Source organism: Pezoporus wallicus, unplaced genomic scaffold, assembly GCF_028554395.1.
Source record: "Pezoporus wallicus isolate ANWC-B61680 ecotype Strahan unplaced genomic scaffold, APGP_CSIRO_Pwel_v1 contig_6665, whole genome shotgun sequence".
In the NCBI taxonomy this organism is placed as follows: domain Eukaryota; kingdom Metazoa; phylum Chordata; class Aves; order Psittaciformes; family Psittacidae; genus Pezoporus; species Pezoporus wallicus.
In genome coordinates, this window is record NW_026636967.1 from 2,288,378 (window position 1) to 2,302,650 (window position 14,273).

Below are 14,273 nucleotides of genomic sequence, written 5' to 3' on the forward strand. Positions count from 1 at the left end.
CTGGTAAGATGGATTCTTTTGTAACGTGAGTAATATTCATTGCAAAGGCAGTCTCTCACCTGTCTCCTGTTGAGCTAATGCAACCTTTCATTACTGCATCTCACAAATCTAACCTCCTATCCATTCTAGAACACTCAATATTAGCACTCTGGGAGTCTGTATGTCATGTGAAGCACCTTGAAATGTCTTAGGCATTTCTTAGGAAAGCTGAGGCCTACAGTAAAGCACTACAGTCATCACTTCAGCTCAGCATGAACATTTAAATCTACATCCTAAGAATAAAATAGTCTATGGCTCTGACTTTTCTACAGTTTCTGTTAAAATCTTCAGTCGCTGTCTTCCCTTTATCTACAGCTTCTGTGTTAAACACACACAAAAGTGTATCAAGGTTACTACTTTTGTGTAAGAAAAAAGAATCCCACGGCATTTCTTTTTAATAACTGTTCAGCTACAAAATTTTATTGGTATCCTTCTATGTTCCCTCTAGAGAATGTAATGCACAAAAGCATTGCCACGGAACATATAAAATTACAAATGAAATTTATTGTAAAAAGTAGAATGTCTTCTAGACTGGTGTCAGTATTTATTTCATTCATAAACCAAAACTGCAGGTATAACATATTCATTGTCAGCAAGTTCATGTGTAAATTGCCATCCAACAGTATTGACTGATATAAGACAGATATTGAAAAGACAATTTAAATTTACTTTTCCAAACATAAACTGTTCCACAAAAGCACTGTAAAAACTCCTTCAAGGTTTTGTGTTGTGCTTCACATGTATGGTTAACTACATAATTTGGTTGTGTCATAATCCACTGTGTTTGGCAATTTGGCGTTGAAGGCCTGCAAAGCAGATTGAATTCTCACCACTTCACTGGTAGACAGTTTCAGTCTATGACGGAGCAAGCAAGAGAAGAGGTCTAAACGGCGCTGACCAGGTGGAGAGAGTTTATTTACACGATCTCGTATCTCTAACAACTGCAAAAGTGCTGAGTCCTGTGATCCCTGAGTATAGGGGTAGTCCAGCTGCAAAATCAAGTCTCGAATTGCTTCTGGGTCAAAGTGCATGCTGTAGCCAAACACTTGGATGTTATTGATTTTCATGTAACCCAGATTTCTTGAGGGATCAATAAATTCCAGGGGTTCATAGTAGATGCTCTCATTGCCATTTGGACCATTTGACTTTATTCGACTTCTCAAATAGATGTGTACAGTTTCAAAAAAAGTCTTCCACTTGTTGCCCAGAGTCAGCGTCCAGTTATAACACTGAAGGGGTAAGTCCAATTTAGTCCGCTCCCAGTCTGGGAAATTATTTTCATTCACAGGCATAAACCAGCTCTCAGAGTGGCTGCCCCCAAAAGGGTTGACATAAACAGCAAGAACAGGCTCTAAGGTGCTGTTTTTAGTTAGGCAAATTTGAAGAGAAAGGCCCAGTATCATATGGACCAGGCTAGACTTGTACTTGTTGCTCTTAAGAGTAAGGAGCATCCTCTTGCGCCAAGAAGGATCAAACCAGCTGTTGAGGCGCATGTCATTGCTGATGAAAATGGCATGGACCTCAATTCTCCTGTCTGTCTTCTGCAATAAATACTTCATTTCCAGGTCCTGAAGGTCAGTTTCAAACCCAATGTAGTGCTCTGTCGATTCTGCCACTTCAGGCTTGCAAAGCCCTTGGCTCAGCATGTAGCCAGCATTGCAGCTCCCACAGCGGGTGCGATTGTCAGGAGCACAGGTCAAGCATGCAGAGCCATCTCCAACTGTGCAGGGAAGGAACCCATGGCAGGCAACCTGGTCATTAGGGCAGGTGCATGTGTGAGTCTCTTCAGAAAAGCTTCCCAGAAGGCCATTTTCATTGCAGTAGAGAAAGGACTGGATGCGGTTGAGCCAGTAGTTAGAAGATCTGCAACGTTAAAATAACTTAGTTTAACACAGAGACCTGCACATAATAAATACATCTTGTTATTTTTTTATCAGAAAGAGAAAAATAAAGCGGGTTTTAGTAGCAGATTAAGGCACTAAAGTGAGATTACAGTGTCTGCTGTGAGATAAATACATGTATAAATTGCCTTTTAACAATGCAAAAACACAAAAGAATTTTCCTTATAAACTCAAAGGCACAACAGGAACATTTGGTTCTTATATTTGCTACCTCTGCCAAGGAAGCCTAACAGCCATTTTTCTGTTACTGTCTTCAGATAAACATCTTAAAATCCCATGCAACTGAGATTGGTTTTCTTCGTATGATTTGATCAGGGAGGTGCTTTGTATGTATCTAAATATGTATAACTGTACCATCTCCCTATTTCATTATCAATATTTTTGCAAGCTTGCAAGATTTCTTGTCACTGCCTGAAGTTGCTTTGATTTATAGACATGTGAGCCAAAATGCTTTCCCGGAATAGCAAATAGGACCCTACTCCCCACTAAGATAGATTCGGTCTTAATTCTTCAGATGACTTCTAGCAAAATATCCCTACAGGAAGTCATGCACAAGCATGCTGTGTTTACTTTTCATCTTTGGAGATGAAATTAAAACACCACTTTAATGGTCTTCCTCTCATCTCATTTTCTTTTCACTAGAAGCCACAGTTAATGTCCTACACCACCCTGGGTAAAGATACTGAAACTAACAGTTTAGGCTGATGAGGAACGTCTGCTACGAGAAAGACAATGGGAAAAACTGAGTTATATGCAAATAGTGAAGAGAATGAACATGAATGATGATAGTTGTATGGTTTCTTCCTTTTCCATTGCATTGTTTCAAAGAAAAAATGCAGCAGCCTCACTGACTAATTTTTTAAGTCACATCTGAATTTGTCTTGATAGTTCAGTTGTGGGCTTTTTTCTGACTACAAAATTTATGCTAAAAGTCTATCATATCTCAAATCTGATTCTTTAGAAACATGAAAATGAAGAGTAAAATTATACCAATGTATACTCTGGTGACTTTGTTTAATCCTTTTTTAAATTATTTTTTTCTTTCTCTTTTTTTGGTTGGGGGAATCTTAGTTTTTTGAGGTTGGGGTTTTTATATACATATAGCATATTAATATTTTCTAGAAGTATAAGTAAATATAATAACATCCATGACAAGAATGCCTTAACACCATTCTTACTGTGCTCATTTGAAAGTCATTATTAAGCAAGAATATTTTGACAAGTTTATTCCTTCATTTCCTGATTAAAATTCATAATGTCCATTCTACAGGCAAGGTCAATGTCACAATATAAAAGCTACTCCAAAACTGAGTAGAATATTAAAGTTATTGCTCTCCCAGGTGGAATGGGAAGTTCCTGTGTACTTTGTTTGGGTTGTTTTGCCAGTAATCTGTACCTACTGATCTCTCCCTAGCAACTCACAAGAACTGCACTTCAGATGCGTTATGACCCTGTTTCCCAATATAGGATGAACTTTGCAGCCAGGCAGTGTTTCACATGGTCTGTCTTATTGCTATCAGCCCTGTGATTCATCACAGCAAAGAAAACAGAGAAGATACGAGGATACTTGCCTAAAGAAGTGAAACTAACCTGTCAGAGGTCTCGCATTACAGCTTTTTCCTAACTCTTTATGGCTTTCTGTGCTATTTAAGAACTGATACAGAGTTCCAAAAGCCACTAGGTGTAAGATATAAAAGTCTGGGCGATTAATTTTCCTTCAGATGTTTGGGTTAGGACATTTGTTTCACAATAGCCTCCATAAAGTTTTTAGTTTGTTTTGTTACCTTGGACAGATAATGCAGCAGATTTCAATAATATGTGATTTGTTTTTTATCTCCAAGTTTTCTGCTTTTACTGCTGCTAACAGCTGGTACCACATGACTATTATGTCAAAGTTAAGTGTGTTCAACACCTGATATTGCTTAGGTTTGTAAATGTGAATTTTAACCATTTCTCTTGTGAAAAGAAGTGCTCACTTTTAAAAAGTTTATTATATATTATTATATTAGAAGTACATTTCTGGAAAACATCACTTTGTTTAGGCCAACTCCGAGCTTACAGATGTGGTTTTGAATTAATCTCAGTAGAGGATAAACATTTGAAGACTAACTGTAAAGATTTTCCATGTATCACGATGTGTCACCCATAGAGACTAAATCTGCTTGGCTCACACAAAACAGCAACTGTTCTACGTAGTTTGTAGCGTCTAAGGATATATTTGCATGATATATACTAGTCAGAAGAAACATAATGGTGTCTGAGATCCAAAGCTGGAGCCACAGCACTACTTTAGTTTTTCAGCAGAGATTAGTAGCCTGGATTTGGCACTGTGCTAGTATGGACAAGAAATTTCTATACGGCTTGGAGGTTAAGCATTTATCCTGGCTTGGAGTTCAGGAACAGTCAGCTCTCAAGCTACACTCCAGCTATGAATTTCTGAGTCCTAATGTTAGATACTTTCTGATAGATTTTAATGAGTGAATTTTTCAGTAGTCCTTTATTGAGGTGTATTGGGTGTCACTGGAAAGATTTTGACAGCAGGAGGGCAGATGCAGGAATGCCTTCTGTGAGAAGAGGCTAGGGATGCCTCATACTGAACACAGCTGGTTCCAGACAAGTTATCTTGAGCAGTTGCTTCTTGCTTATAGAATTTAATAAATATATTAAGACAATTAGCTTCTGAGGGAGGGTTGAAAGAAATCTCCAATTATTATTTTAATGACACTGCAAATGTTATTATCTTTTTTGGAAAATTATATGTACTGGCCTGATGTGTTAGTTTTCCAGAAACTGAGATACAGAACTTCTGATTTCCAAACCTAGTGAAACTAACAAGAATTTCCTAGTTACTTCAATGAGCTTTAAATCAAAATGGCATGCCTGAATATCTGTGCCTTCACCATCATTTAAATTATGTGACAATCTATAATCAAAAGCTATTTGTTGTGAAACATACACTTGAAATCACAATCACTAAATCTTTGCTTTAGAAATAAAATAATATTTAATGAAATAAAACCCTTGATAAGTATAGCATACTTCTTATTGAATTATATAATGAATTAGAGCTCCCTGGAAATTCTTTAGAAGTTTTTAAAAACCGTTTTTGTTTATTGAGTCATTGAAATCAACCATTCAAAAGCAGTACAAATTTACAAAACAAGTGCTAAGTCCAGAATTTCTATGAAAACATAAATACTACTGATTGTCCTGTTGAAAACCCATTCTCTCTACAGGAAATAGACTACCAAGCCTCTTCTATGACTTATGCAAAGTAGAACACTGAAAGATAACCCATGCAAATTACATACTTCTATCCTTTAATTTAATTAAGACTACTATTCTGAGGTTTCAGTCTCACCTTGGACTGTAAAGTTTCTAGTCATGTGAACCACATTTCCTGCATGGGTGAACGTTTCCTTCCACCCCTATTTAATTTGTTTGATCATATACATCAATATGAATATACTTTGTTGTCTGCGACAATATTCTACAGATTTTCTCAATTCTTAAAATTTTATGGGAAACAAATTATTAACTAATTATGGTTTAATAACAGATCCAGCTCCACCTTCTTACATTCAACTCTTCCTACTATCAGATCAGGCTACTGTAGCTGGATGATAATACTTTTTTGTGGGTGAACTTTCTCTTGCATAGAAGGCACTAAGGAGTGAATCCCATGCTTTCAGCTAAAATACAGGGTAAGGAAAGTCTGCCATATAATCTCACATTTACATAAGCATGATGAAAATGGGATAATCCTGTGGAAGTTAATGTATCAGTTAACATCAGCCAAGTTGCTGATGAGAATCATTTTAATGAGAAATACAAATCTTTTTCGTAGGAGAAATATAATTCTACATGAAGTTGCACTGCATTACCTCTTTATAAAATGCTCTCTAATTGTTAATTCTAAAGTGTATTGAAAATATTTTACAATCTTTTTCTTTTTGCCATGAGCTTACTTAAAAAAAAAAAAGTTATTTATTTGAACAATAGCAGTTGCAAGTTTAATCCAAAACTTGTGCTTCCTTCTTGTTTAATACACTGTAACACTAAATGTAAGAACAAAGCAGTATGGTCAGCCTATATAATAGCCATAGCATGTATTTAATCATGGTGTGACACTTGCCTCCTTCTCTGCCTCACTAAGTGCTTAACATCTGTTGTACATCAGATGGCACAGTAGCAGATGATGAGTACTCAGTGAGGCAGGTGCTAAGTGAAAAAATGAAGACTATTTAACAAGAGTGTATAGGCAGTAAAACACCAATTAACTATTTTTTCCTCTTTTCAAAGCTGAGTCCAGTATAAATCTGTAAGATAGAAACCTCAACACCAAATGCACTTACAGGTATCTCTAAAATGTCCTACTCTTTTGGGATCATCTCTTAGGAAAGACAAATAAGGTTCCAAGTACTTTTTTGCTGTGCTTTAATTCATAACGAGAACATTAATTGCTACTAAATTTGATAATGGTCATCATGTGAATGCATTTGTCTTCTGGGAAACAGGGTAAAGCTACCGACTGTACAGTCACCAGAAAGCCAGTGAGTGATTAGAAGAATGAATGTTTTTAGTTTACTCAGCTTGACAAAATTAAAGCAGTACTATAACCAGTACTCAAAGAAATGTGCCTGAAATTATTTCACTATGGCTCATGTTACGGGTATGTCAGTGAGACTCTCAATGACAGCTGCAAGTCCTACTCAAAAAAGATGATAAACAAGAGCAGTACAGGTGCTCTGAGTTCAATTTTACAATTTCACAGCTGGCTCCACCTGAGTCAGATACTTCAAAGCTGATCTAAAGGTCTGAGCTAACTATGCGGACCATGGTGGAAACAAGTTAAGCATACTGTGCAGTAGAAAAGGAATATGATACCTTTCTAAATGTATAGAAAGGAATGAAAAGCCTCTGCTTAGAGAGATGCTTTTGGTAAAAATCCCCTCTTAGCATACATAGAAAGCATATTAATTAGCTATGATTTTTTTATGGAAATCTTGCTTCCATCTGCTGAAATTGCTTCCAGCACAGAAATGGATGGGGTAACTAAGGAACTCTAGCTTGGTGTGAGACTCCTCCATGGTGTCTATACTACAGGGAAGGGAATGGATGAACCAGGAGGGTTATTCTGGGATTATGTTGCTGGGATTAATAACAATCTGAACTAAAACTATAGCAATATAAGGAGGCAAAATACCTTGTTCTCCCCTGTTAATCACATTTAAGGAGACTCTGCAGATATCAACATTCTGAAGATATTGTCCTCCCCACCACTTCTTAAGGTTGATACTCTATATTTTAAAACCAATAATGTACACCACTTTTAAATTCAACATTGCCTTTGTATTACAAGAAGCAGAGGAATTAAACCCTTATAAGATATAAACCTATAACACCTCATAGAACAAAACTGCTGTGAAGTGATTTCATAGACTAAACAATATTTTGACATTAAAATATTTAATATTTCAAAGGATATTTCTTCTTAGCTTGTTATGAATATATTACAAAGATTTTAAATTGAGCTATGCTAATGTTACACCTTTTTAACTCATAGCAAAGTTTTTGTACTGTGAAACATTTCTGCAAAACACACTAAAGAATAGTTATAGAAAAACCATTTAAAGATAACGTGCCCACAATTTTTTTAACAGCTATAATCATAATTATCATTGTAATATACTGAATTAAGAATCAAATTGCTTTGTAGTGCCAGCTATTTAAAGAGGTTCAAAACAGAGACAAGCTTTGAAAGCTTTAACTAAATAATGATACATAGTGCAACAGGGACAAAGGAAATACCAGTCAAATTAATGGTGTCAAAAGCTGAAGCAAAGGAATCAGGTGTGTCAGGAAAAATAAGAGTCATCTTGTACAGGAGAAAGAAAGGTGCCATACAACCCCCCCCCCAAAAAAAATAAAAGCAAACCACAAGCAAACAAACCAACCCATCCGTACCTTTTGAAGCCACTGTAAACTAGGGTTTGTAGTGTTAGATGAGTGCAAAACTTATCTTGGACCATATATTATCAATTAATTGAGTGGAATTTTAGTTAAACTTTTGCAGATGTGAATTCAAGTGTAATTTTATATATATCTAAAAAGAAGCTATAAAAAGTTTATCTAGATGCTTCAGTGACAGTCATTAATATGCCCATTTTAAATGTTAGGAAAAATAACAACCAAGTTTACTGTAATGTTATCAGCTTTTTTTGTGTGAAGGAAAACAGAAGTGACATAAAACTGGACAAATTGAAAATAGATCTCCTCCCTCTCCTTTTACAAAGACAGGTAAAATGAGGGCATGATAATGTGACACGCACAAGTGTACACAATCACAGAATCATAGAGTTAATTAGGTTGGAAGTGACCTTTAAAGAACATTCAAACCAACACTCCGCCATGGACAAAGACACATTCCACTATATCAGGTTCTCCAAGCCCTGTCCTGTCTGGCTGTCATGGTATAGTCCCAGACGGTAACTAAGTACCATGTAGTCTTTCACTCCCCCCATTCCCCTTTTCCTCTCCCCCGGGCAAGATGGGGAGGAGAATCAAAAGAATGTATAAACTGTGGGTTGAGATAAGAACAGTTGTATAACTAAAGTACAGTATGCTACTACTACTTCTAATAATTCTTATAAGCCCTATTCATATATTGAAAGGCTGCAATAAGGTCCCCAGAGTCTTCTCCAGGTTGACCAAGCCCAACTCAGCCTTTCTTCATAAGAGAGGTGCTCCAGATGTCTAATCATTTTTGTGGCCCTCTTCTGGACATACTCTAACAGGTTCATGCCTGCCATAGGCTGTGGGACACAGAACTGGATCCACTACTGCAGGTAGTGCCTCACAATAGCAGAGTAGAGGGGAAGAATCACCTCCCTCAACCTGCTGGCCACTGTCTTTTGATGCAACCCAGGATACGATTGGCTTTCTAGGTTACAGGTGCACATTGCTGGCTTGTGTCCAGTTTTTCATCCATCAGTACCTCCAAGTCCTTCTCTGCAGGGCTCTTCTCAATCCATTCATTTCCCAGTCTATACTGATATTGCTTCCCTGCACAATTTCTAGCCTTTTCCTCCCAGCTCAATTTACGTACTTGAAAGAAGTGCACATTAATACAGCTTGAGCAATGAGCACTTGAAGCTCTTTGCTCTGTGTTCATCTGCCCATAAGGTAGAGGTAGCAATGAATGAACTGAAGGGAAGAAACACTATGGCTTAGAGAAAGGAGAAAAATGTAATGGGATTTTGAAATTAAAATGCCTTCACTGAATAATATAAGATGAAAGTGTAAAATTAGCTAATTTAGGGGATGTCTTTGGATCTTAAAACACATAGTTATGAAGCAATTGTAGTGTAATTACTGGGACAGGGCTTCATCAGATTCCTTGTATATTCCGTATATGCAAACTTAATTTGAATATTTAATTTGTATGAAGAAAGGACACAGTAGGGACTACTAAAACCAGCTAGATTGCCTTGTCAATATGCATTCTAAGGCTAAATGCACAAGTTCAAAGATAGTCTAAGATGTAGCTATGAACTGCATTTGCAAAACTCAGAAAATGTATCAGCGCTCTAGCATGCAGTGAAAATTCTAGGACCAATTAAAAAATAGCCTTGACCTTCATATTCAGTGCAGCAGATAACAAAAACTACTGGAAATTCTGTATGATTTACTGTTGTAGTTACGATAGGAAGAAGGAGCTTCCATGTTCTTGGAGTATTTTATTCAAAACAAGAGCAATATAGAAAGTTTAGACTGAAGTTAATTGCTGAGATGGAAGCTTTCAAATATTTTGTGGGATATTTGAAACTTGTGTGAAACAGTAATTCATAAAGTGTCTCTAAACCATACAAAAACCACTAAACAACTGTGCTGACAAAAGGATCCAAAGTTTTAATTGTGGTGAAGGGTAAATTAGAATACAGAAAGAGATTTAGTGCCAGAAAAAAACAGCCATCAATTGTATTATTTTCTGTAACTAAATCTCACTACCACAAGTAAAATCATAGCCGCATTAACAGCCTATAGCAGAAAGGGAAGGCTACAATTGCATTCAAGAAACTGATACAAGACCATTGTAGATTCCTATTTTCCAACTGATTTTGAGAGAAGACATCTATTCACAGCTTTATTCACTGACAGAAATAGCTAAAATAATAAAAAATAAAAACCCAAAACCAAACAGAACCCCCCCCCCCAAAAATCCACCCCAAAACAATCTCTGCCTCCCCAAAAAAAAACCAAGCCACCCAAACTGTTTCCGTTACAGTTATAATTATGGAGGTAAAGAAAAGTTTATTCTATTTCTGGCTCCTTCACAATGTTTCTGTATGACCATGACTATGGAAAAGTCACTTGCTCTTTTCCTTTGATAATGATCTTTTACCACTGTTTGTCTATTTGGATTATAAATTTAATTGCCTCTAGCTGTTACTGCAATATAAACAGCAACAATCTGTCATTTGCTTCCATTTTGTAGATATGGAAGTATTACAGCAAAGCAAGAATCTCTCAGTAAAGAGTAATGGTTTTAATTAGAGAATAAAAAAACTCAGTTCTGCATTCATAATACCTAACTTACCATGATATATATAATAAAGATTCTGAGACCAGTGTGCTTTTTTTCTCTCATGTTATAATAACTAAAAATAACTTAACTATATTTTTGAGCAAGCCCATGAAGTTTGAGTACAGGCACAAAACATGTTATAGAAGAGATATGCTTGAACAAATTGTAAGGACAACCTTAAATTTCTGAAGAAAAATTAAAGGCTGCCTAGAAAATCGGATCATGACATTTTTAAAAACAGCATGTATTTTTAAATATATATTTTTTTTAAAGAATGTTTTTAAACACAGCATATATTTCACTTAATAATGTGTAATTCTTATCATGTCAATTGCTTAACAGTCATAAATAGGGAAAGTATTACTATAAATGACCAGATGTTTCATGTAAGTAATATAAATTAGGAGACAGTATGGTAATAATGCTTGCAAGCAAATATCAATGCCCTGTCTTTTGACACTTTTATCTTCTAAAACAAACAAACTAACTAACTAACTAACCCACAGCCTGGAATGCAAAATACAATTTGATAAAAAGGCTGACACTGGTCAACAAAAGAACAGCTGTCTGTACACTGATCTGAAATAAAGGAGAATCAGTACAGATAACTGACAGTGAGGAACCAGAGTCCCACTTTAGGAACCTGTGCAAATTTCTTTTGGAATATATATAATTTAAATATAAAGTGACTTACATTATAGAACTGTTCTCATTTCCCAGCAACCGTTAAATCATTGTTGAGAAAAAAATATCTACATATACAATTCAAAATAATAGCCGTTCCAGATTGCTGACACCTCTGTAATTTCCATTTGTCAATGTAAGTAGCTCACTCTGGTTAGCTTACTCACCACCAGAGCCACAAACAACTGCAATGTCAGTGGCAGAAGCCAGGATATGTTACCTCTTGGTATCACCTCCAAATTTCTTCTGGCAGAACCACAGAAAAATATGTACAGGGCTTTGGGTATCTAGAACATGGGACTCAATTTAGTAGGCCAGGTCTACTGGGGGCTGGTGGAGTTAAGGGTGGGCAGGGAGAGCGGTTTTGGTAGGAGGCTTGCCAGACTGGTCAAGGAAGCTTTAAACTAGATGTGTTGGGGGAGGGGGGCATCATTCCATCCCAACATACCCAGTCAGTTGCCAGAACCTATAATAAATGCTCGGAGAAGTGTAGAGGTATTCCAGCTGCTCCAACCAATGAGCTGGCTTCAATTGGAGCTTGACTCAGACGCCTCCATACAAACACCCATCTTATTGGGAACAAACGAGGAATCAGACATGTGTGCACGCCTACAGGGATATGATACAGTAAGCATCACAGAAACATGGGGGGATGGCTCTTATGACAGGAGTGTTGGAATGGAAGGTTAAAGGCTCTTTAGAAAAGACAGGACCAGCAGATGGGGAGGGGGAATTGCTATTTATGTTAGGGATAGGCTGGAGAGTATGGAACCCTGTCTGGGGACAGGTGAGCGGTTAACAGAGAGTTTGTGGGTCAGGGTTAAAAGGAGAACAGCAATGGGGGTGTCCTGGGTTCAGCAGTAGCAGTCATTTTTCTCCTCCTTGGTAGATGGTGCAGTGCAATGTTTTGACTTTTGGCTCTGGAACAGAGCTGCAAACAGTGATGTTTTGGTTTGGCCAAGGACTTTGTGAGGCTTATGCTCTGCCAGGGAGGAGGGGAAGCTGGGAGGAAGCAGGGACAGGACACCTGACCCAAGCTAGCCAAAGAGGTATTCCATACCACAGCACGTCATGCCCAGGATGTAACTGGGAGTTACCTGGAAGGGCTGGGAGACTGCAGGGTTGGATGAGGTATGGGTAGATGCTTGGTTGGGCTGGGGGGGCGAGTTATCAGTCAGCTGGTGGTGAGGTGATGTATTCTCTTCCCTTGTTATTTCCTTTATCATTGTTATTATTGGTGGTAGCAGTAGTGATCTGTGTTATACCTTAGTTACTAAACTGTTCTTATCTCAACCCGTGGGAGTTGCATTCTTTTCAATTCTCCTCTCCGTCCCTCTGGGAGTAGGGGGAGGGAAGGAAGGAAGGGGAGTGAGTGAACGAGTTGTCTGACTGCGTTTAAACCACAACAGGGGGACATTATTGTGGCAATCTGTTACAAACCGCCTGATCAAGAGGACTCTTTGGATGAAGCACTCTATTCACAGATAGGAACAGCCTCACTCTCTCAGGCCTTCGTTCTCACTGGGGTCTTCAACCACCCTGATATCTGTTGGAGAGACAGTATGGCCCAGCAAAAACAATCCAAGAGGTTCCTCTATTGTGTGAAAGACAACTTCCTTCTGCAAGTAATGGGGGAGCCGACAAAGATAGATGCCATGCTTGACCTCGTGCTCACCAACAGGGAAGGGCTGGTTGGAAATGCGACGCTCCAGGGCAGCCTTGGTTGCAGCGATCATGAGATTGTTGAATTCGAGATCCTCAGGACAGTGAGAAGAGCGTGCAGCAAGCTCACTGCCCTGGACTTCAAGAGAGCAGACTTTGGCCTCTTCAGGAACCTGCTTAGTAAGGTTCAATAGGAAATAGCCCTAGGGGGGGCTCAAGACTCTTGGTTGATATTCAAGGATCACCTGCTACATGCTCAGGAGTGTTGCATCCCAACTAGAAGGAAGTGCAGCAGGAGGGACAGGAGACCTCCTTGGATGGATAAGGAGCTGCTGAAGAAAATTCAAATGAAAAAAGAAGCTTATAAAAGGTGGAAGCAAGGTCAGGCTGCCTGGGAAGAGTAAAGGGATGTTGTGCTGTAAGCTAGGGACCAGGTTAGGAAAGCTAAGGCCCGGTTAAAATTAAACTTGGCTAGGGATGTGAAAGATAACAGGAAGGGGTTCTATAGGCATGGTGCAAATAAAAGACAGACTAGGGACAATGTGGGCCCTCTTCAGAAGCTGTCGGGACCACTGGCTACCCTGGATTTGGAGAAGGCTGAAGTCCTTAATTACTTCTTTGTCTCAGTCTTCACTGGCAAATGCTCTGACCAAACCACCCAAGTCTTGGAAGGTAGACGCAGGGTCTCTGAGAATGAAGACCTTAGGCCCACTGTAGGAGAGGATCTTGTTAGAGACCATCTTAAGAACCTGAATGTGCACAAGTTCATGGGACCTGATGAAATCCATCTGCGGGTCCTGAAGGAGCTGGCGAATGAAGTTGCTAAGCCACTGTCCAACATATTTGAAAAATCATGGCAGTCAGGTGAAGTTCCCAATGACTGGAAAAAGGGTAAAATAGCCCCATTTTCAAGAAGGGGAAAATGGATGAGCAAGGGAACTACAGACCAGTCAGTCTCACCTCTGTGCCTGGCAAAATCCTGGAGCAGATTTTCCTGGAAGGCATGCTAATGTACATGAAAAACAACAAGGTGCTTGGTGACAGCCAGCATGGCTTCACTGAGGGGAAATCCTGCCTGACCAATTTGGTTGCCTTCTATGATGGGGCTACAGAACTGATGGACACGGGTAGAGCAGTTGATGTTATCTACCTGGACTTGTGTAAGGCGTTCGACACTGTCCCACACAACATCCTTGTCTCTAAATTGGAGAGACATCAATTTGATGGATGGACCACTCGGTGGATAAAGAACTGGCTGGATGGCGGCACACAAAGAGTTGTGGTCAATGGCTCGATGTCCAGCTGGAGACCAGTAACGAGTGGTGTCCCTCAGGGATCGGTGTTGAGACCGGTCTTCCTCAACATCTTTGTCTCTGACATGGACAGTGGGATTGAGTGCA

General features: G+C 38.6%; 1 protein-coding gene across 3 annotated transcripts in view; it reads right to left on the reverse strand.

Moving 5' to 3' along the window:
• Positions 1-280: 280 nt before the first annotated feature.
• Positions 281-14,273, reverse strand: part of BRINP3 (BMP/retinoic acid inducible neural specific 3) — a 209,431-nt gene continuing 195,438 nt past the window's right edge. The window contains exon 7 of one of the 3 annotated variants that reach the window (XM_057402442.1): positions 281-1,902. In XM_057402442.1, the coding sequence (XP_057258425.1) occupies positions 786-1,902 (1,117 nt within the window). In that variant the 3' untranslated portion in view covers positions 281-785. The remainder of the gene's footprint in view (positions 1,903-14,273) is intronic. The other 2 variants (XM_057402440.1, XM_057402439.1) reach the window with 2 other exon arrangements.